Below are 20698 nucleotides of genomic sequence, written 5' to 3'. Positions count from 1 at the left end.
CAACACACCAACGAATAGCCGTCAAAACAGAATCTTCGAGTTCGGCGTAATCAATGATAATTTACCTCAATCTGAATGCCGTGCAGGGTTCCAGATTGTTGAATAGTTCTACCACAGTAGAATATTTTCAGTTTTTTGTGTGGATTGATGACTGAAAGTGCGTGTCACCCATTCAGGGTGTGATTTGACAATTGACCGTTCAGTATGGAGTTGTCGCAGTTTTTGTGATGACAAATGCAATTCATTTCTGTTGGCATAAAAATGTTTGTGATTCAAAAATTGCCATTTTCAATGTTATTCTTCTAATAAAATCAAAGAGCCTGAAAGATTTGTTATTGTGAAAATTCTTTTGAATGATTCAAGAAGAGACAGAGATATTCAAATAGTCAGACATATGAAGTGCTTTTATTCTGCTGTGATTTGCAATAATTCGGGGAAAAATAGTGTTTATAGATTAAATTTCATTTTATTTTGCTATATTATTGGCAAAAGTACAAACAGATTTCCTTTGAATGGCTTTTTCATAAATTTGCATCGACAATATAATCATAAATGTAGAAAACAATACTAAAATGTATGTGAGAGAGGAATTTTCATGATTTTTATACAATTGGAATGGAATTTTGTCTTTCTATGCTACTAGTATCGAAGTTGATGGATCCATTCGACTGCTTCAGCTCGTTTGAGGGTGACCAAACTGAAGTCCGTCTTCATCAGCGCCATTTTTGTTGCGAGGAAAACGTCTTCATGGACATAAATCGTAATTTTGCTGGCACCAGCTAATCCTTTTCGTTCCTTGTTCAATGCTGGCAAGTCGATGACGCCATTCTCGAAATGAGCTCCTTCATCCAAACGGCCAACTTTAATTTCTTTCACCTTCCGAGCATAGCGCAGGAATGGTATAATTTCTTCAACTTTACCTTGACCAATGCAAACTCGTTCGACGTTCATAAGACTCTTTGCGACGGCGTCCAAGGCTATATAATCACCAACATAACTGATGCCCAGTTCTTTAATCTCTGGCTTTGGTGCCAAAGTGAGTTTATCTGACGAGCAAAAGTCTAAATACAGTTTTTCCATTCCGCGTACCGATATGATAAGATCCAATTCTTCTTGGAGAGTAATGTACGAAGCTTCCATATGCAATCGCTGGTAAAACCCTTGGTCGTGTAGCTGATTGAGTAGTTCACAGATGACATTCATACCATACTCATGAAAACAGTCACCATAAACATTCAACTGGTCAACTTTTACGTTAGACCCCAAAAAAACGTTTCCATTTATTCGGAGAAGGTGAAATGTGGTGGAAAATGTCTGAATGTTTGGGTTCAATTCGAAGAATGTCTTCAAATCCGGAAATACGCCAGCCATACCAGGTCCACCAACATCATTGTCATCCATTGCGACGTGTTCAATTGTCGGACACTGCTGTTTTAACCACTCATTGTCTTCGCCAATGATTGCATAGTGTATTAAATCGATTGACAAATATTTCAAGTTTGAACACCATTTGAGAATCGACTCGTAGAAATTACCCTCATTGGCACTCAATTGCCATGTGTTAATCTTAAGCCGTTCCACCTGAGGCAAAATGCCTTTGAACACATCGATTTCTTTCACAGTTATTTCATTGAAATAGATTTTGGCCTCTTTGATCATTTCGACACTGGTCAGATGAAGCTGTTGAAATTGGTCGATCTTATCTTCGTGAAGCTCAATTCGTCCATAACCCATTTTCACCGCTGGATAGTGCGTTTTGATGAAGTAGTCAACGACTTGTTTCAAGCGTTTACACATTCGGCGAAGCGACCGCAAGTCGGCCAATGACAACCACTCGAACAAATCTTCAAAACAGTCCACGTCCAGTTTGAGAATCGGCGATGAAAATTGAACATTTGATGAGATGGCTACGGCATTTTGAATTCGACTCTGATCGAGCGTTAACCTTTCCATATCCGCTTGAGTGTTTCTTTGAACTTCGCCTCTTTCGTCGCTCATGTTATTCTGAAAATCAACGAGAAAAACACAAAATATTAAAGAATGACTTCAAATTACTTTTTACCGATAAATGTTCAACTTACTCAGTTTTAATTGACGCAGATTGATTGTGTTGCAGCGCTTAACAGGTGTTTTGTTTTGGACTTAGTTGGTTTTGACGTTTGATGTCGCAAATGATTTGCATGCATTGGTTTTGTTGTTGCGATTTGCAAACAAAGTCTAATTCGCACTCAACACACCAATAAAAATGCAACAAGCCTGTTGAATTCGGCGTATCCAATGATAATTCACCTCAAATTGAATACAGTTCAGGTTTCCAGATTGTTAATTGGTTGTGATAACCGAATATTTCCAATTTTTAGTGCGAATCGTTGACCAACAATGCGTGAGTTGAACCGATGTAATTTGACAACTGACCATTCATCGTGACGTTGCTGCGGTTCATGTGATGACAAATGCAACTCAATTTTGTTGGCGCAAAAATATTCGCAATATGAAAATTGCACTTTCCAATTTTGTGTGTTAAATTTGAAGTATTAATCAAATGATTGGGACATATTTATAGGTGCAATAAACAAATAAATGTCAACTTCAAAGATTCATCGCGTTCCTGATTCAAGCCAATAATATTGATACACACACATTTTCTGGATTTGAAGAAGAAATCACTTCCAGCATGTTGAATTTGCTATCCGGGCAAGGACCTTTCTTTGCATGCCCCACACTGTGAGTAACAGGCATAGACATGTACACACGCACACATCTCCATTTGTTTGAGTTGGCGCCTGAGTGTGTTGCATGTACAGCAACGCAACTAACAGATTGAAAAGAAGATTTGCTCCTGATCCGAAATCTGAATCATCACTCTGCAGGACAAGAATTGGCCACTCGCTATGAAAGAAAAAAATGGTAGAAAATGCTAAAAAAAAATTAAAATGTTATTTCAATTAGATCAATACCCATTAACCATGATGTTGTTATCAGATTTCATTTTATTTCTTGGTCGTTCACATTACATGGCGCACACTTGTTTGCAAAAAATATACATATTTAGTATCCATTGAATATTTTTCAGGTTATTTCATCTCAACAGCGACCACTTTAGATGAAATGTTATCATTTAAATAGAAAGTATTCAAAAGTTTGATCTATCAATTCTACTAAATCGTATCGAATTAGTCACCAGTGTTATATTATATAACATTTTGTGTCTCGTATAACCTGATTGCTGTAAATATTTCCGAAAATCTATCATAGCCGTTGTTGAGAATGAACCTCCTTGAAGAAACTACATTTGTTTTGTGAATAAACCCGAAGAAAAAATCATCACGTTCATTTAGATCAATGAACAACCCAATTATATACGTCCAGCAAATTACAAAATAGGTGCACGTGGCAATTAGTAGTACGTTAAAATTAAATACGACATTGTTAACGACAATAAATTGGAAAAGTTTTCCACTCGTTTTTTTTTTGTTTGTTCATGGGAAACTGAAGAATTTCATGATAAGAATTTGGTTTAATCTCTGCCAAGACGTTGACCTCTTCCCCAATTGTTACCGCCAAAGAATCGGTTTTGGTTGTTGCCGCCACCGCCACCGCCGGCTGGTTGATCAGTTCGTTGATTTTGTGGAGCAAATCCAAAACCATGTACACCACCGCGAACGTCAGGGAAATACGATTTACTGCAATCGAAAATATTTCAAGTTATTCAAAGTGCTTATTAGATGATCGAAATAATCAATTTGATCAGAATGGTGTATTAATAAACAAATTCCACGATTTCATTGTCATTACTCACATAAATGCCGGTGTATTCAAGTATGATGGGCCTCCCAATTCCTGTGGATACTTGATTTTCAAGAAGAAGTACAGATGACCCACCAAAATGCCAACCAGTGAGTACATGCTGCCACTCGACAAAATCAAATTGAATCCCAACAAAACCCATGGCAAGTACATTGCCTTGAATCGTGTGCCAAACCAAAAGTTCACTATAACATTTTTGTTGAGCTGACACCAAATGTACAACACGGACAAGATCAATGGATCCATCAAGAGCTGAAAAGAATACGGAATTATGCACATTTCATTTGAAACCAAATAATTTGATGTACTGTGCGGAATGTGGAACTTAATTTGATGAAAATTAGCAGAAAAAAATCGTCGTGCAACTCACAGGCAAATTAAACAGCAACCCAATGACTGTGCAACAAGCCCAGTTGAACAACAACAGGAAGAAATAGTCTCCCGGACTGGATTTGAAGTGGTCTGTTTCCAATCGAAGCGAGTAATTATACAGGAAATAGCAGTTTAGCATGAAGTGGAATCCTGTATTTGGTGTTAGCGGGTAGTAGAATATGCTGAAAACAAACGAAAAATAAGCAAGTTCAGAGGTCAAAAGCCATTTCAATAGCAATACTTCAGCATTGCATACAATTTATTAAATGTTTTTGTTTATAGGAAGTTCATAGTGTTCGGTGCTTACCAAGTTACCAATCGCCATAGTTGGAATTTGTAATAAATAAAATACGGTGCTAAATACAACCATTCTCCGGCCAACAGTCCAAATCGTGCCAATAAACTGATTCCCACTGTCAGCGATAGCCAATATTTCGTGAATATTGGCAGATTTTTGTACCAAACAGACACGTCTGTCATTGTGAAATTCTCTGTGGCCAATAATAAGCCCCCAGCAAAGCTCTTACGTGGTCTTTATCTGATTACTGATTTTTTGGTTATAGATCTTTAAACCCAAACTTATTTATTTATTCGACCTGTTCACCCAAAAGAAATATACTCCAATTCTTGTTTATCTCTGAAATAATTGCTTTTTTTATCGAACAAATGGTGAGTGGAATAAATGTTTGACGAACTTTTCTCGAAGCCGATGGATTTATTTGTTTGCAGAAAAATTGACTGAAAATGATGACAGCACACTAATTACCCTGACACTTTGTACGTCATATCGTTCGTAAATTGTCATTGGTTCGAATTCGCACAGCGTATCACAGCGCCATCTAGTTGGAGGCAAGTGAAATTTTTCGAAGTGAATTCAACTCAAAGCGGAATATTGGTCATGGTTCGTTTTTTTTCTCGTTTGAATACACAGCCAAACAGTCATGTAAATTAATTTTGCTCATTAATCATAATCAATTTACTTTAATAAGTGAATATAATTAATCACAAAAAATGACACAAATCATCCACATGAACCTGGAATGAATGCTAAAACAATGGAGTCAATACACCACATTGATAGCTTCTACTACGTAAATATTCTTCATGTCCAAAGAATTGGAATTAAAAGCGAAAGCAAATGCACTTTCTGTATGGTTACATTGAACCGACCGACCGACCGACAGCATAAAAAAAAGGGCGAGCGACAAAAAAGTTTGAGAGTGTCGCCAAGGAACAGTGCTAAGGCAAACGAACCCACTTACCCATTTAATATTGCACAAACATGCACACCATAAGTGAGTTACACAGGTAGCTGATGTTGTGGGTTAGTTTTGGTCGGTGTACACAAAAATTATGGTTACGCGAGTGGAATTGGTCATGTTTTGCATACATATAGATGTGTGTTACAACGAAGAGAAAGACATACGAACGAAATACATAATAAATCGAATAGGCCATGGTGTGGCGAATGCGTGTTGTATGTGTACATTTCGTGCAGAAATTAATCGGCAAAGCAGCTAAAATGCGATAGAGACGGTGTGTTTGGTAAGTGGTGGGCATAGTTGTTTTTGGTGTGCATTCAAACCGCAAGGTTGTAAGATTTTATTATGTTCGGGCGACGACGCTTTGAACGAACGGGCGCTCGCGCGCATGAACCAACGAAAAACAATCTGTGTTGTCTTTCGAATTTGAAATATTTGATATTTTATGGCCCTGCCGCATCAAGTCTGTGAATGCCATGATTCTCTTTCTCTTTCCAAATTGCGCCGATAAGACCGAATGACCTTTTAACGTCAAATTAAACTAATCATTTTGGAGCGCCTAATTGCCAGTCGACCATTATCAATTGGTCCCAAAGTAATTTGTTTACTTCTGTGTACACAAGACTGAATTATTAGGAAACAACTATCGTATTCATTCACTTCATGTGTGGATTGAATGCTGAAAATAAATAAAAAACACATACACATGAGCACTTTGAATAAACCAAATTCATCAAACCATACACGGAGCTCCCAATTTTTTTCGGGTTGTACTATGCATTGTGTTCAACGACGAACGATTTACTGTTTCCATTATCACATCGTCTTATTATTTTAAAGAAGTGTAAGTAACTATTGTTTTCGGGTCTTTCGAGTAAGGAAAAATGTGCGCTGTATTTTTTTTTGTTCTGTTGCTGCTGTTGTTGTTGCTGCTGCTGCTGCTGCTGCTACTATTGACATACACAGTCGCCTTTGGATCGTACACAAACAGTTGTTTTTTTTCTGTTATTGTTGTTGTTGTTTCACTGTGCATCTCTTTCGGTTTTTTGTTTGCTTTCGTTCGCTGCGTATGAGTTGCTGCTGCCATGGCTGTGGTTTATTGTATCGGTGTTCGTGTGTGTTGTGTTGTGTCTTGCACAGGTCAGATCGATCGTTGTTGTTACCGCCAACATCAGTATATATTTACATCACGACTGATTCACTACCATTTTTAGTTCGTTCCATCGTTCATACATTGGTTGATTGCATGGTGTGGGTATTGGATTTAAAAGCCATTTTTTGTGTGTATACAAAACGAGTCGTTGCATTTTAATAAACCCGAAAAATTGAATTTTTGTGCTTCATCAGAGAGACTGGACCAGCAATAAAAAAAAAGAATTCTACAACCTTTCAAATAAAGGATAATCGAACAAAAAGTGAGTCTGTTTGTATGCATTTGAATGTGTCTTAGTTTGGAAAATAAATATTCGATGGTTGTGTTGTTTTTCCGTCGAGAGACGGTCTGTTAACACTCTCAAATACTGCAAGAAGAGCAGCCTATGTTTGATGCGAATATCAAAACTTTATGCAGAAATCAACGAAAACAGAAGTGAAACGAAATAAGAAAGAGGCTGGTACACGACACATACCACGGCTGCTGCTGTTGTTGTTGTTGTATATCTCGATTTTGTTGGCACACGAACGTCACGTTTTTGATTTTTAACATTTCAAAACTAACGACGGCTTGCAGTTTCGCATCATTTTATCAGTAAAACATTTGGATATTGCAAATGCCGACTCAAATTTTGTTGGTGTTCATTGAAAAACAAAAACACACAACGGTAAACTGTGAAACACTTAAATTTAGTTGGCACTCGACTTTTTGCGTTGGAATTTTTTTTTTGGATGCAGACTTTTCATCGAATTTTCGTCGATTTGCCGCTAAAATGGATTTATTTTTAGAATTCCATTGAAAAGAGAAATAAACGCAAATGCGTAATTAACATCCAAGGGAATAAGGAACACATTCCAGAATTATCAGCTTCTCTCTCTACGTTGGACCCGTTTTGTTTGTTTTCTTCCTCGAAGCAAAATTTGGTTCGAATAAACAAATGTATTTTCGCTTTCCGTTACATTATTACCCTATTGGCTTGTGATGCTGTTTGCATGATATTTCTTTTATTCTTACTTGAACACGTTAATTACATCCTTCATTACGTTCGTTTAATGATTCACCGTATAAAAAAAAACGAATAAAATTATATACACTCGATTTACGATTCGATTCAAGCAGTTTAGCAAAAAAAAAGATAGCTCTGTTTATGGTTGATTCAGATATAGATTTCAATTTTTCAACACCCGACTGTGACGGAATGTGCACTTAAATCGATCGATTCATCATCATGTATGCATTGTGTGATGCGAAAATCACATTACATACGGAATAAATATTCAAAGTCAATTATTTCGTGATGTTGATTTTTTCCTCTGATTTGCCGCACCATAAAAATGCATTTCTCAAAGATCATGCATTAGCCGATGATCGTGAGCTACTCGAATCAAAAAACATTCAATTAAATCAATTCGCTACACATGTAGCAATACATTCGTGTGAATACGAGAAGGAGAGAAACGACGGACATTCGATAAAATTACTTCGATTATATTCTAATGCAGACCAATTCCGTCGTATACATTGATAACGAACAAATCAATATGCATTAGAGCAATTTGTGCGCGCAATATGTTGTTTGCTGCATGTTTAATTAATGATTGTTATTGCTTTAGTTTTGTCCTGCTGGTGTTTGATTTTCATGAAGTCACCGTGGCCCTAGGGGGTAGACACGGATTCTAATATTGGTCTAATATCACTAATCTGTCTTATTTTTGGAAATATATCCCAAGTTTCATTTAGTTGTCTCTAATATTTCTAATAATCGATTGAAAGTGCTAATATCTTCTAATATTCTCGTAAAATGTTCGCCATTTAGTTTTACATTGCCAATGCATTCCCTTATGGAGATTATTTTTTGTTTATTTTTTGTTGTTTGTAAACAAATCTGCCTATCTTTTAGCATAGTCTCTGTACTTAGTATATGGTCCATACGAAATATACAGAGGCAATGCTAAAGGATGGGCAGATTTGTTTACAAACAACAAAAAATAAACAAAACAAAATTTTCCATAAGGAAATGCATCGGCAATGTAAAACTAAATGGCGACATTTTACATACTAATGCGTTGAAATTGGCAGACTTGTTGACAAATAACGGTATTGTTAACCGTTTTGTTTCATCAAACAAAACAAAAATGTTCATAAAGAATTATATTGGCATAGCATTTGCCATGTCAAAGTCATCAAACATTTCAGTTTCTAATATTTTCTAATATTCTCTAATTTACTGTATTAGATTCTAATTTACTAATCATGTCCACCCCCTAGCCGTGGCCACCGCCCGAAACCGACTAAAAATAACACAAAATGTTATTATTTGTGCAGGATTTTATCGGATGTATACGAACGTGAATGGAATTATGGTTTAATAGCTGTCGAGGGTGTTCATTGTTCAACGACGAAGTGCGAAGTGGAGAGACTTATAGGGAATCCCATGCCACATGCACATACCTGGTTTGGTGCGCATTTTGTCGTAATCAAATTCAGTGGAAATAATTAAGCCATAAAATCGATTTAATAATAACAAAAATATGCGTTTAAACCAACAGAAAGAAAATACATTAAATTCAATCAATGGTAATTTTCTGGGCTCATTTGCCCATTAGAGATCGATATGATTGATTAGAATAGCATGAAACCCAATCATTTTTATTGTCACCCTAAACCATTTGTACATGAACTTGTTATACACTACTTGTATATTTTCATGAGGCGACAACCCGGTCTTTGACCTCTTACCTTTCCCCATTTGTATACAGAAATAAGTCAACGCATGCGAAATATATTCCCGGCTTGTTGATTCATTTTTTTTGTCGCACTTGATTTACAATGATTTCATTTCATTTGTATTTCAAATGATGAGCGAACCATTCGGTTCGTGGCCATTTCTCTTTCGATAATATCTGGATTATTGTTAGTGCACACGAGACGGCTGACGTATTAAGTAGATAATCATCCAAAAGAATAAGTTATATTAACAATTCTATAGAGATGGATCTATAGATGGGTCCCAGTTCACTGGCATCACATACTCTCCAAATCAAATAATAACTAAGAACAAAAAACTGGATTTGTTTTTTTAAAATCTTAATGTTAATGCCATCATCGGGCTTCGTTCCATCGATTTATATCGATTGTGATGAGAAAACCAGATTTTTGTTGTTCTACAACAATTCTCGAGTATCTTTTTGGCTCATTCTTCTCACTCGTTAAGAAAAAAGGAACATACTACTCCTTCCGTTGAAGTAGATTAATCACAAAACACGATGTGATTTAAGCACATTTTTATAGCCAGCAATGGGACGTCCTTCCATTCGCTTTAGAAGCAATTAATCTCTTTTAAAATTGCACATTCACTGAATCACATTCTATGTGCGCCGCACACCATTTAGACACACAATATAGTATATAATTAAGCAAATCATATTTAAAAGCTGATTCACTTAAGTAATGAATGAATCAGATTCAGTTTGTGATGTTCCAAGAAATCTGAGCACTGATTTCAAGTGCAAATTATATATTGTCACCGTGTCTCTCAGCCCTGTATCCAAATAAAACCATTTTAATGCATCATTAAAAAACGGCGAAACAATTGCGAAATATTTCGAGTTGTTGAGAGATGTGATTTTTTAGTTAGCATTAAATAATTGTATTTGTTGAGGGTTTTTTCTTCGCTTTGATGTCTCTTAAATTGAGGTTACTCGCAGATGGTAAAGCTCTGTGTTAGCTCTACCGAAGAGTTTATTATATAATTTTATTCAACGTTATTATTTTTGAGTTTATTATATTATTTTTGGCCAACCTTGCATTGATAATATTCCACTGGAAAAACGGGCTTGTGTATTCGCATGACAAACCGGAATGAAAAAAAAGAGTTCCTTGTTTCGCGTGCCATTGCTAAGTTGAAAACAATCGAGAGAATACACCAGCAATTAGTATGAATTCATTCCTATTTTTTCAGTCGATCGTTTCAAATTGGATCAAGTTTAACTCAATTCAATTAAGTTGTGAACTGCAACTCTCACTAATGAACACAAATTCGCACGGCATTGACAGTTGAAACGCGATCGGTTTTTGTTGTAACGAAAACACAATCGGTCTCTGCCCGATTGCTGATCTGAAAATTATATATCATTTCCATTTTTCGTTTAACATATCATATTCACTTTCCAACTGACCAAATCAACCGTCACGATTTCATTCTAATTCATGGTCTTCCCAAGATAAAGTGACACATGAACACATATTGTAAGGTTGAGAATATTCGTTGACGACGACGACGTCGCAGGGAGTGGGAGTGATGAATGATATGCCTTTGCATACAACGTGTCATTCTAGCAAAATACGCACAATATTATCATTCGACTTACACGCAAATTGGAGCATGGCTTACGGTTTTGATTCACTTGTTGTTACGATTAAATCGAATTTTATTTTGTTTTTAAAAAATATAGTCTTACTCCGCTGTATAAATTTTCTGTTCAATAAACAGAGTGCCTTACTATATGTTGCGTGTTAGCTGCCGCTGCCGCCAGTCGAATGATAAACTTGAACTTAAATTGTACGTAATGAACTATTACAACAATTTACTTTTGTTCAAAACAGTTTTTCGATTAATTGTTTCTGAAATGTTTTGTTGATCGACAAAAAAAAACCGGTCGTTCAAGGCAATAACAAAATAGCATATTCTATTTACATTCTTGGCCTTAGTCAATCGGTTTTCATTCGAAAAAAAAGAGTAGCAAGAGTTTGGTTCTGGTGCGAGCATTTAATGCTTTCAAGTTGAGAGCATAACAGAGCCTTATCCAAGTAAGTAGGGGAAAAAGGGAGGGAGAGAGAGATGGAGAGTAAAACCACCCAAAAATCCCACAACAAAATCGATAGACCGAGAAAATAACTCTTTGTTTTGTACACAGATTAATGTTTACAAAAATATCATTTTTTTCTACATCTTTATTATTTTTTTTAAATTCAATTCCATTCGTGTTATGTACGGCTACATCTCGTATGTACGTGTCCATTTTTGCGGTCGCAAATCAATTTTCTAATGAAAATGACAAAGCGAACTTCCAATGTAAATAAATGCGTTTTGTTTACGAATTGAACAAAAAAGCGAAAACAAAAATCTTCGTACACACCAATTGGATGACCCATTTAATGATTTGTTACATCACACACGCACACACACACACACATGTACGCATACCGTACGATCGAATGTGAGAGCCAGTGTGCTTACAGTTGTACATTATAAATTCACGTAATAAAAAAGCGCAAATGTTTGACCTTGAAAAGCATGTCTGAGCATAACGAAAGTGGGAAAGACGAAGACGGCAAATGAATAGTGAAACGATTTTCGTTCATGCACTCGCATGACATAATTCGTTCATCTATTGTATTGAACGTCTGAAACGAGGAAAAATGGCTAATAATAATAAAAAAATATTGTTCAAAAACAATTTCATGATTTTAATATATGCGTCTCACGTACCTCAGCGATCAGGTAGTCAACATAGAACGCTGTACATGTGCATCGATGTGTGGTTCGCACAATGCAAAAAATGAAATCACACTCCAAAATTGCTCATGTAGCAGGCAGATCACGCAGATCAGATAGATCGAGTCGGTTAATGCATTTACACATTAAAAATGTCTTCATTTGCGAACGAAACAAAAGGTGCTTACTTGTTCGTTGAGAAATTCCGCATAAAATTGCAATTGATTCACTTAAAAAAACACGTTTCTTCTTCTCGCGAACGAACATTTAAAATGGAAAAATACCAGCAAAAAAAAACACAACAAATCTTTCTCCGCACTCAGCAAATACGCAAACGTTGGGCTGGCTGATGGAATGCTAGTTGTTAACGAACAAAATTATTTGAATTTGCTTGTGAAATTGGCGTTTCGAATATATAGCATTCGTATACGTATTGCGCGTAAAGCCATTGCGTAAACATGTCTTCATTGTCACTGTTTATGTAATTGAATGGAGGAGCTTCGCTGTATTTTAGATCGCTGCTGGAAACTATATACGATATGATTTTGCGGCATTTTTTTTTCTTTACTTAGAATGTTTTAAAGATATTTTTTGATGCGTTGAAATCGTCGATACGTTAAACACACCCAGGGAAAAAAAACGTATCAAACGAATTGATCGCTTATTTCAACGAGTTTCGTGCTGAGAATGTTCCAGTTGCCTTTTAGGGTGTCATTTCCGTTGTTTACCAAATTCGTTTGCATACAGTAATTCGAGGCGAACACAAAGTTGCGTAGTCACTTTGTCACCTGTGTCGTTTATAAAGTGAGCCGCGTGCGCGCGGGCGCGTCGATGACAAACACTCGGTTTTTAGCATGTTGCGGCTAAAACCACTCGAATAAATCGCCTTTTGTCGCTGCGTAAATCGTATTTGCTCAATCAATTTGAAGAAACCTAACCATCCAGACAATTGTCGATTTTCATCTTCGACGCGACCATAGTTATGTCTCAATCGTTGACTGGAGAAAAATGACATAAATCGATCTTAGACAACGATGTTCAGACTGTGTGAACTCCATTTAGAAGTCTACTTCGTCTCAATCTAGTCTCTCTGCTGATGATCACATCTGTTTAAAAATATTTTGTCAACAATTTAAGTGGCACAAATCAATCATGTTATTGTTATTGATCAAGCGATATTCAAATACACATATCGTGAGCTTAACATAAACAAGTATCGTTAGTCGTTAGATAAGGAAAACTGTATTTCGAAATATAAGATAAATACTCAATTCATTCGGCGACTTATTCTCGCGCATCCATAAAAATGTGTTCAAGGTTAATTCTTTTTCTTAATCACATCGTCACATACTCGGTGATCATTTTACTGTCTCTATTCGGTGGATGCAATAAATCAAGTCTTTCGTTTTTCAATTGAAGTTGATTTTTTGCCCTTTCTGTTCTTTCTCACAGTTATTCACTTTGTTCGACTTTAAAATCAATAGTAACTGAAACAAAGACGTGCAGATGATGTATCTCAGTGGGAGAGACACTGTCTCACGTCATTTTATGATGCATTTTATTTCGTTTGCCGTTCAACATCTGCATGACAATTCAATTCAATTTCTCATTTGCAAAATCGCAAACTCTCATTTAAATTTTAATGAAGTTCTACATTTTGTGTTGTGACTGGGGCGTGGTAGCGCAAAACGTGATTCCTTGATATTTTCTCCGTTTGACCTAATCCAGTTTGTCCATCACAGTGAAACCAAAACATCCTGACAAGATCTATTAAAATGACGAATGACACATTATGCGTCAGAGGTTAAATTAATTTGAGTTCAGTGCGAAAATAACAATAACTGGCCGGAATGACAATAACAAGGTAGAAAAATCATTTTGCATACACACACACACAGCGTGTCTTGAGACAACAATAAACGAGCAGTATATTTTGATTTTTCCTTCCTCTTCAACCGTTTAATTTAGTGGCAAATATTTACGATTTTTTATTTTTCAACCGCAAAAGTATAATACACGTTTATTGTCCTCCTAATTAGCATTCAAAATAAAAGCACATGGACATTTGCGAAATTGCGATGAATATCCCCATTATATTCGCGTCGAAAGAAGTGTAAATTGAAATGATTGAAACCGGAATGGATGGTGCGTCAGAAGGAAATCGAGAAAATTAAGAAATGAGTGAGAACGGAAAAAAAATGCCCGGATCCATAGTAAAAACGGCAATCAAAATCAATTGAATTCGTTGGTTTATATATTGAATAGGCTTAGTGTACATGCCGTATCTATTCTTCGAAGTACTTCGAGCATAAAAGTGTCGAAGACTGAGCGAAGGAAAAAAGACGTGGCTTTGTTAACCCATGCCAATTTATGTGCAAATAATACTCGACAAGATCAATACAAAGTACGCATTATCGTAGCCAACGAATTGGTCACATCGGAGCCGACAAATAATAAATGCGATTGTTTCGTCGTATTGACAACATAACTAATCCCCGCAGAATACACACATCAATTCTATTCGGCTTTACAAAATTGACAACGTTCAGTTTAAATGTTTTTTTTTGCTCGTCATTCTTATTGCAAACAGTGTGTGTATGTAGTGTGTGTTGGGATTGTGAGCAAGAATCAACGAACAAATCCTGTAGCATTAAAAGAGAGGTGTAAATAAAATTAATAGCCGCTGTAAAAATGACGCGGTTGCGCTGTGGTGGGCACAAACAAATTAAACAAGTAAAACAACAGCGAAACAAAATCAAATCAGTCATTTTGCATTCTCGATCCAATGTTGAAGCATCTATTCGAACAACCTAACGAAGACAATCAGACCCATTACACAATAGTAATTTTTGCGAATTTCAATCAGATTTAATAATTCTAGGCTCTTTTGTTTGTGACGATTTTTTCCAATTGAATTAATGTGTTGATTATCATTTATCTACAGAACAAAATGGGAATGGGTGGTGATGTCAACGGTTGTGGCCTTTGCGCGAAATATTGCCTGTTTGCAGCCAATTTTGTGATTTTCGTAAGTATTGTAATAATTTCAAACGTAGTTTTGTGGTTCGATGCACAATGGGCTTTTTTTCTTGAATGAACTTGAATTTAATTTTCAATTGTTCAACATTTTTCTTGACTTGTGATTTAGAATTTTTTTTTCTCGAAAAAACGCTAATTTTACCGTTTTTCAAATGTTTTTTTCTTTCCAGATTGGCGCATCTGTGCTGTTGGGACTGGGCATATGGACATTGGCCGATCGCAGTTTTATGAATGATTTGCTCGGAACAAATCTGTTCTCCGGAACCGTTTATGTTTTGATTGGCACTGCAGCAATTGTTTGCATCATCTCATTCTTTGGCTGCTATGGAGCTGCTCGTGAAGTCAAAAGCTTGTTGCTCTTCGTAAGTTGTATTTTGTTCTTTTTCCTTCCGAAAATGGACTTTGTTTGACATTTTTTAAATGATTTGAAAATATTCGACTTCTTTGTTTCTACAGTTGAAATCATATTCTAATGATTTTTTCTCCATTTTTGCAGTACTTTGTGTTTGTGTTTTTGATCTTTGTGGTGATGCTAGTCGGTGCAATTTTGGGCTATGTATTCCGAGAGAAGGTGGTGCAAACGATGCGTCAAGAGATGTATTCATCGCTTCCTTTGTACGGAAATCGTCGTGGAATTACATTGGCCTGGGATGAAACACAAACCCGTTTGAAATGCTGTGGCATTGAATCGTATCGTGATTGGTATGGAAGCATCCCAGAATCATGCTGTCAAGAGACCTATGGAGGACAACGTAAACCATGCATCGATGCACCATCACCATTGACACTGCACGTGAATGGATGTCGAAACGTTACCACTGAATTCATTCGTCAACACGCTTCAATAATTGCTGGTGCAGGCATCACCGTTGCTATTTTGCTCATCTTTGCCCAAGTGTTTTCGCTGATTTTATTCAAAATGATTGAGTAAGCTCATCGAATGCTCATCCACGAATTTTACCATAGAAAACCTAATGCAAAAACATCGGAAGCATCACAAAGAAAATCATGTGGAAAAACCAATCGAAAAAGAAAACGCATCGAATCTCAGACCTTAGCAATTCAGCCATAAAATAATTTCACACTATTTTATGATTTTCTTTTTTATTTTAAATATCTATGTTCTAGTTTATTGTTGTGTTGGGCAGATCCATCTACTTGATGTTGGTTCGTTTTAACTCGTCAAATCGAAGATAAAAACAAATGTTTATTTTAATAGTCAAGTGATCGATAAGTAATACGTTCGAAACCATCCAAAAAATTTGGGACATTCTATGAAACCCGAATTAAATCCATCGTACGCACGAAATCCCATAGAAGAACCACAATAAATCATTTTGAATAAACAGATCACCGGCAGACAAAGTCACCGGTCCGGAAGTAATTGATCGCATTATGTCATCGGAACTTTTTTTACGGCTTAAATTTTTTTTCTCTCCATTTTAATCACTATTTTATAATGAGTCCTAAGTAAAGTATCCATCTAAAGAATTAAGTACATACAAATGAAGTGAAGAATTTATTTAGTAGACATTTTACTTTTAATCGCACCCACATAACATGTGTAAAAATCTTTTGTAAAATTCAACGCAATGCAAACCGAATGCTAGTATTAGGAACATGATGTTTTAGGAATTATGCCTTCAATTTACGTATCGTTACCATTGTGCTTATGTTCCTTGTATCGCTTATTTGTATAAAACAAAACATTCAAATATTTTTAACCATTCAACGCTCAACAATGTGTATCTATTCGGCGAAAATTTTCACAGGTCAGCTATAAGTAATATCTTGAATAAATGTTAAAAACAATGTACAAAAATGCGTTTTTTCGTTTCGTTTATTAGTGATTAAATGATACAATCAGTGATGGTCCATCACCAAGAAAATATTAAGACACAATTGAATTGCGTGGAAATATCAAGTGTATTACATGGCATGCTCAGAAATATTTGGGTGGTAATCATCAACTCTCCAACTCTCTGGTTTCATCGATGACTATTTTTTACGTCACAATGAGATGCAAACCAAGCTGCAAACATCGAAGCGGATGGAAATGAACACTTTAAGAGATTTTGCAGCAATATGTAGTGTGCTCAAGTTATCCTTTGGTGAGCTGGAACTAAACACTCTTATTTTATCCACAGTAAAAATTGCTTATTTTCCACAGAATCAGTTCAATATTTCAAACACCATTGAACACCCATTTTTATTTACATATTTGTATAATTAGAAATAAGATTAGAGTGTTTTATTCTGTGAAACATTGACAAGAAACGCCCGGATAACTTCCGGTACACATTCCGGTATTCAAATCATTCTCACGGCAGGCTGAATCGCATTCATTTGGGTCACATTGGCTAGTAGAACGGCACCAGCATAATTTCGTACTGAGGCAATAACCGCCAGTTGAGCCTACACTTTTGCAAGCGCTGATACATTCATTTCTAGTGCAAGAAACTAGAGCAGAAGTGCCTGGAGTAGTGTCTAGAGTAGTGTCTAGAGTAGTATCTGGAGCAGTGTCTAGTGTATTGGATCTAAATGCGCATACAGAAACATCCATTTTATTTATATTCATTTTTTTCTTCTTTTGTGTATAAAAAAACAATGAATGCTAAGTTGTATTCGTTTAAATTTTACCCAGAACTTTCTTTGGTGGCTTGGCAAGTAGCTCTGATACTGCAACTGTCTAGAATAATGCCAAGGAGTAGAATAGTGGAAAAATAAACTTTAAAATTCATTTTGAGTTTCCGATTTGTCCAACCTCCAAACGAATTATAAACCATACGCACTAAAACACATCGGCTATCGTTGCGATTTATACAATTGACCTTCAAAATGAATGCAAACAAAAAGTGAGCTCTTCAAAGATAACGAAATGAAAGATATTTTTTTATGAAATAAACACCGATAATACTGTTGACAAGATGAATCTCGATAGATTTAGCTCCGGGTGCAGGTTTGTTCACATTGGTGATGTTATAAATTTTAAACACAACACAACAGTTGTAACAGTTTATATGAATAGTATGAGCATTAAATAGCAACTATACTAAATGAGATCTCTGTAATTTAATATGACGTGTCCGTAAGCTTTTGATGTCGATCGATGCATTGTTTTTGTAAATAAATGATGCGTATTTTTAAGCCTTGATATTATTGCGATCCAAAATAAATTACGAATTTAAATATGAGTCAAAATATGTCATATATCACGCCTATAAGTATACTAGTAGTTTCTTAACATTCCATACACATTTTTCCGAGACTAAAAAGTTATTTCTAATAAAGTAGGAAAATGAACATAATATGTAAGTAATTTTTAAACGACAAATTACTTTTAGTATAAAAGTAATTTGTGGTATAGCTGTCACATCGTAATATATTGGTACATTGAAAAAATATGTTAGTTTAATGTCATTGTCGTCATACATGAATGACTTTTGGTAAAATTTGTAATTTACCTACTAAATAGGCTAGGTGATAGAACGTAATTTAGAAGTAGTATGAAAGAGTAATTTGTGAGTGATTTGAGAGTGTTTTGCCCCTCGCATTTTTCACAAATCATTTTTTTTATTGAATGTCAAAAAGCTATTGTGCCGATAGTAAATAGCGGTGACTCGAATTTTTAATAAAGTATATTGTTTCCATGTAAAATTGTTCAAAGAAATTAAATTTTAATTTTTCGAATTTTTATCAAAAATAAGTGTAGTTCACATGAGTTTTCAATGAAATTTTAAAAAATCATGCATATTGGGGGCAATGTTTCGCTCGAATATTGTATACAAATGAAATGTGCAATGATTTCCAGGCTCCATGATACAGTGATTTAATTTAACATTCCAGATCTTTTGGGTTTTTCGTCATGTGCACCAACTCATTTAATCGGCTGTATTGCTTCTTCAACGTCTTGTTTGGTTGAAATGGATTCATTGGGTCGTATCCAACTACAAAATGATCAAATAAAAAATATAGTGTCTCCGTCATAACGTTCATTTGAATTAAATAACTCACATTGTTGAATTGGGCTCTCTGGCAGCTCTCCCTCTAAACTGTAACATGAACTAATGCTTTTGCGACTCATGTCTCCATAGACATTCTGATGGAACATCCCCGTAACGTTTTTAACTGGAATGCTTTGGCCTGGAAAAAATCAAAAAATTATCAGAAAATTGAATAGATTGCCTTACAAATTCAGTGCATCAATACTTCGCATAAGATTAGTTGCTTTCGTAATTGTATCGTCAAATTTCAAAGATTTGGTGTTCGCGGAGGCTAATTGTGGGCTTGGCAGCCATGCAGAATTGTTCATATTCAAATGACGCGGATCGATTCCAACCACAGTTTTGGTTTGAGTACTGCATTGATTATAACACATGAGCACCATCATAATAATAAGGACCACAATGATCAAAGGCAGAGCTAAGACGGACCATCGGATAATTGTATCGATGTTATCAGTACGAAACCAAACATTATCTTCTTGATTATAGTGGACTATCGGAATTTCCATTTTCTTGAATGAGAAAAAAAATGATTCTTGACTTAAACTTAAATGAAATAGCAAAGAAAAAACAAATTATTTATGTTTAAAAAGGTTTATATTCATCTCATAAAAATGTTGAGAAAATAAATCATATCGTTCTTTATGAATAGCAAATAAATTTTTCATTGATGAAAAACAAACGACAAAAGGTTTTTTGACTTGATTAAACTTAATCTGAAGCTAAAAATATGTTAATCGCGAACAAAGAATTTGTGATTGAATAAAACTTGTGACTATTACGCATTGCTGGATTATTCTCGAACTAAAACATACAGACTAAAAAATAAAACAGAAATATTCTTTAGTGAAAAACTCAAACTTATGCTTTTGCGAAAAAAAAACCTTTTTTTTGAACATTATAATTATAAATTGATTCATTGCAATTTCTTTCGACGGAAATATTCCAAAGCAATCGCTATCTTTCATTCAGCCTTCAAATTAATTAACACCTTTTAAACAAACCGTGAGTAATAAAATTGAGGAATAAAATTGTTCAAAATTGAATCCAAATATATATATGAATTTCGATATCGGAAGTTTAATTGCATTCAAATTATGGATCACATCCAATTCTCACTATTCAATAAATTGATTCCACTTCAAAACCAAAAAAAACTTTTTTTTAAATTCTACTTACATTTATTTATTGGAGATGAAGTTATTCCGAAAAAAAATTCAACCGCTTCAAATGGTCCACCTAAAATATACTGTAAAAATTTTGTTGATTCGCTATTGTTGTATGGACAGAAAAAATATATTCCAGAAAAATATGCAACTGATAATCGTTGGATGTTTGTTGTTTCAGAAATGTTTCACAACTGACTAACCAAAAGTTTAAAGTGTCATGAGTTACAGAATTGAATTGGGGGCAAGGTTCTGACTCAGGCCAAAATTGATAAATTGTGGATAAACAAAGCAGCTATCGAGTAGTAAATTATCCAAAAAAGAACGTAAATAGAGTTGGGTTTCTCTGCATATTTCAGTGATTAATAATTTGAGTCATTAAAGATACGTTACCATTT

The 20698-nt window shown here is 35.3% G+C and overlaps 3 protein-coding genes across 6 annotated transcripts; 1 reads left to right on the top strand and 2 right to left on the bottom strand.

The window, feature by feature from the left end:
* Positions 1–446: 446 nt before the first annotated feature.
* On the bottom strand, positions 447–4953 carry LOC129565347 (derlin-1). Of its 2 annotated transcripts, XM_055440134.1 has the most exons (6): positions 4487–4953; positions 4178–4361; positions 3800–4059; positions 2958–3683; positions 2082–2889; positions 447–2004 (listed from the first exon to the last, which is right to left on the bottom strand). In XM_055440134.1, exons 1-4 carry the CDS (start codon positions 4657–4659, stop codon positions 3518–3520), a joined length of 783 nt encoding a protein of 260 aa, XP_055296109.1. In that variant the 5' UTR covers positions 4660–4953; the 3' UTR covers positions 447–2004; positions 2082–2889; positions 2958–3517. The 2 variants fall into 2 exon arrangements, with proteins under 2 accessions (XP_055296109.1, XP_055296108.1); XM_055440133.1 differs by lacking the exons at positions 2958–3683; positions 3800–4059; positions 4178–4361; positions 4487–4953 and having other exon boundaries at positions 2082–2423.
* Positions 4954–6607: 1654 nt separating this feature from the next.
* LOC129565345 (tetraspanin-9) lies at positions 6608–16423 on the top strand. Of its 2 annotated transcripts, none has more exons than XM_055440129.1 (4): positions 6608–6856; positions 15036–15119; positions 15301–15492; positions 15627–16423. In XM_055440129.1, exons 2-4 carry the CDS (start codon positions 15042–15044, stop codon positions 16059–16061), a joined length of 705 nt encoding a protein of 234 aa, XP_055296104.1. In that variant the 5' UTR covers positions 6608–6856; positions 15036–15041; the 3' UTR covers positions 16062–16423. The 2 variants fall into 2 exon arrangements, with proteins under 2 accessions (XP_055296104.1, XP_055296103.1); XM_055440128.1 differs by lacking the exon at positions 6608–6856 and adding an exon at positions 13597–14933.
* A 2076-nt stretch (positions 16424–18499) lies between these two features.
* LOC129565346 (uncharacterized) lies at positions 18500–20475 on the bottom strand. 2 transcript variants are annotated; one of them, XM_055440131.1, is made up of 4 exons: positions 20314–20475; positions 19340–19646; positions 19145–19273; positions 18500–19077 (listed from the first exon to the last, which is right to left on the bottom strand). In XM_055440131.1, exons 2-4 carry the CDS (start codon positions 19641–19643, stop codon positions 18965–18967), a joined length of 546 nt encoding a protein of 181 aa, XP_055296106.1. In that variant the 5' UTR covers positions 19644–19646; positions 20314–20475; the 3' UTR covers positions 18500–18964. The 2 variants fall into 2 exon arrangements, with proteins under 2 accessions (XP_055296106.1, XP_055296107.1); XM_055440132.1 differs by lacking the exon at positions 20314–20475 and having other exon boundaries at positions 19340–19783.
* Between the last annotated feature and the right edge of the window lie 223 nt (positions 20476–20698).

Source organism: Sitodiplosis mosellana, unplaced genomic scaffold (genome assembly GCF_009176505.1).
Source record: "Sitodiplosis mosellana isolate CC-2019 unplaced genomic scaffold, AAFC_SMos_1.0 Smas_scaffold_2, whole genome shotgun sequence".
NCBI classification, from domain to species: domain Eukaryota; kingdom Metazoa; phylum Arthropoda; class Insecta; order Diptera; family Cecidomyiidae; genus Sitodiplosis; species Sitodiplosis mosellana.
This window is presented reverse-complemented; position numbering and strand designations above follow the sequence as displayed.

Coding starts and splice junctions, on each gene's coding strand:
- LOC129565347 (XM_055440133.1), bottom strand. CDS start 1,998: ATGAGCGACGAAAGAGGCGAAGTTCAAAGAAACACTCAAGCGGATATG.
- LOC129565345 (XM_055440128.1), top strand. CDS start 14,877: ATGTTGAAGCATCTATTCGAACAACCTAACGAAGACAATCAGACCCAT. Junction 15,120..15,300: donor CAGCCAATTTTGTGATTTTC/GTAAGTATTGTA, acceptor TTTTCTTTCCAG/ATTGGCGCATCTGTGCTGTT. Junction 15,493..15,626: donor TCAAAAGCTTGTTGCTCTTC/GTAAGTTGTATT, acceptor CCATTTTTGCAG/TACTTTGTGTTTGTGTTTTT.
- LOC129565346 (XM_055440131.1), bottom strand. CDS start 19,643: ATGGAAATTCCGATAGTCCACTATAATCAAGAAGATAATGTTTGGTTT. Junction 19,274..19,339: donor AGCAACTAATCTTATGCGAA/GTATTGATGCAC, acceptor GATTTTTTCCAG/GCCAAAGCATTCCAGTTAAA. Junction 19,078..19,144: donor AGAGAGCCCAATTCAACAAT/GTGAGTTATTTA, acceptor ATCATTTTGTAG/TTGGATACGACCCAATGAAT.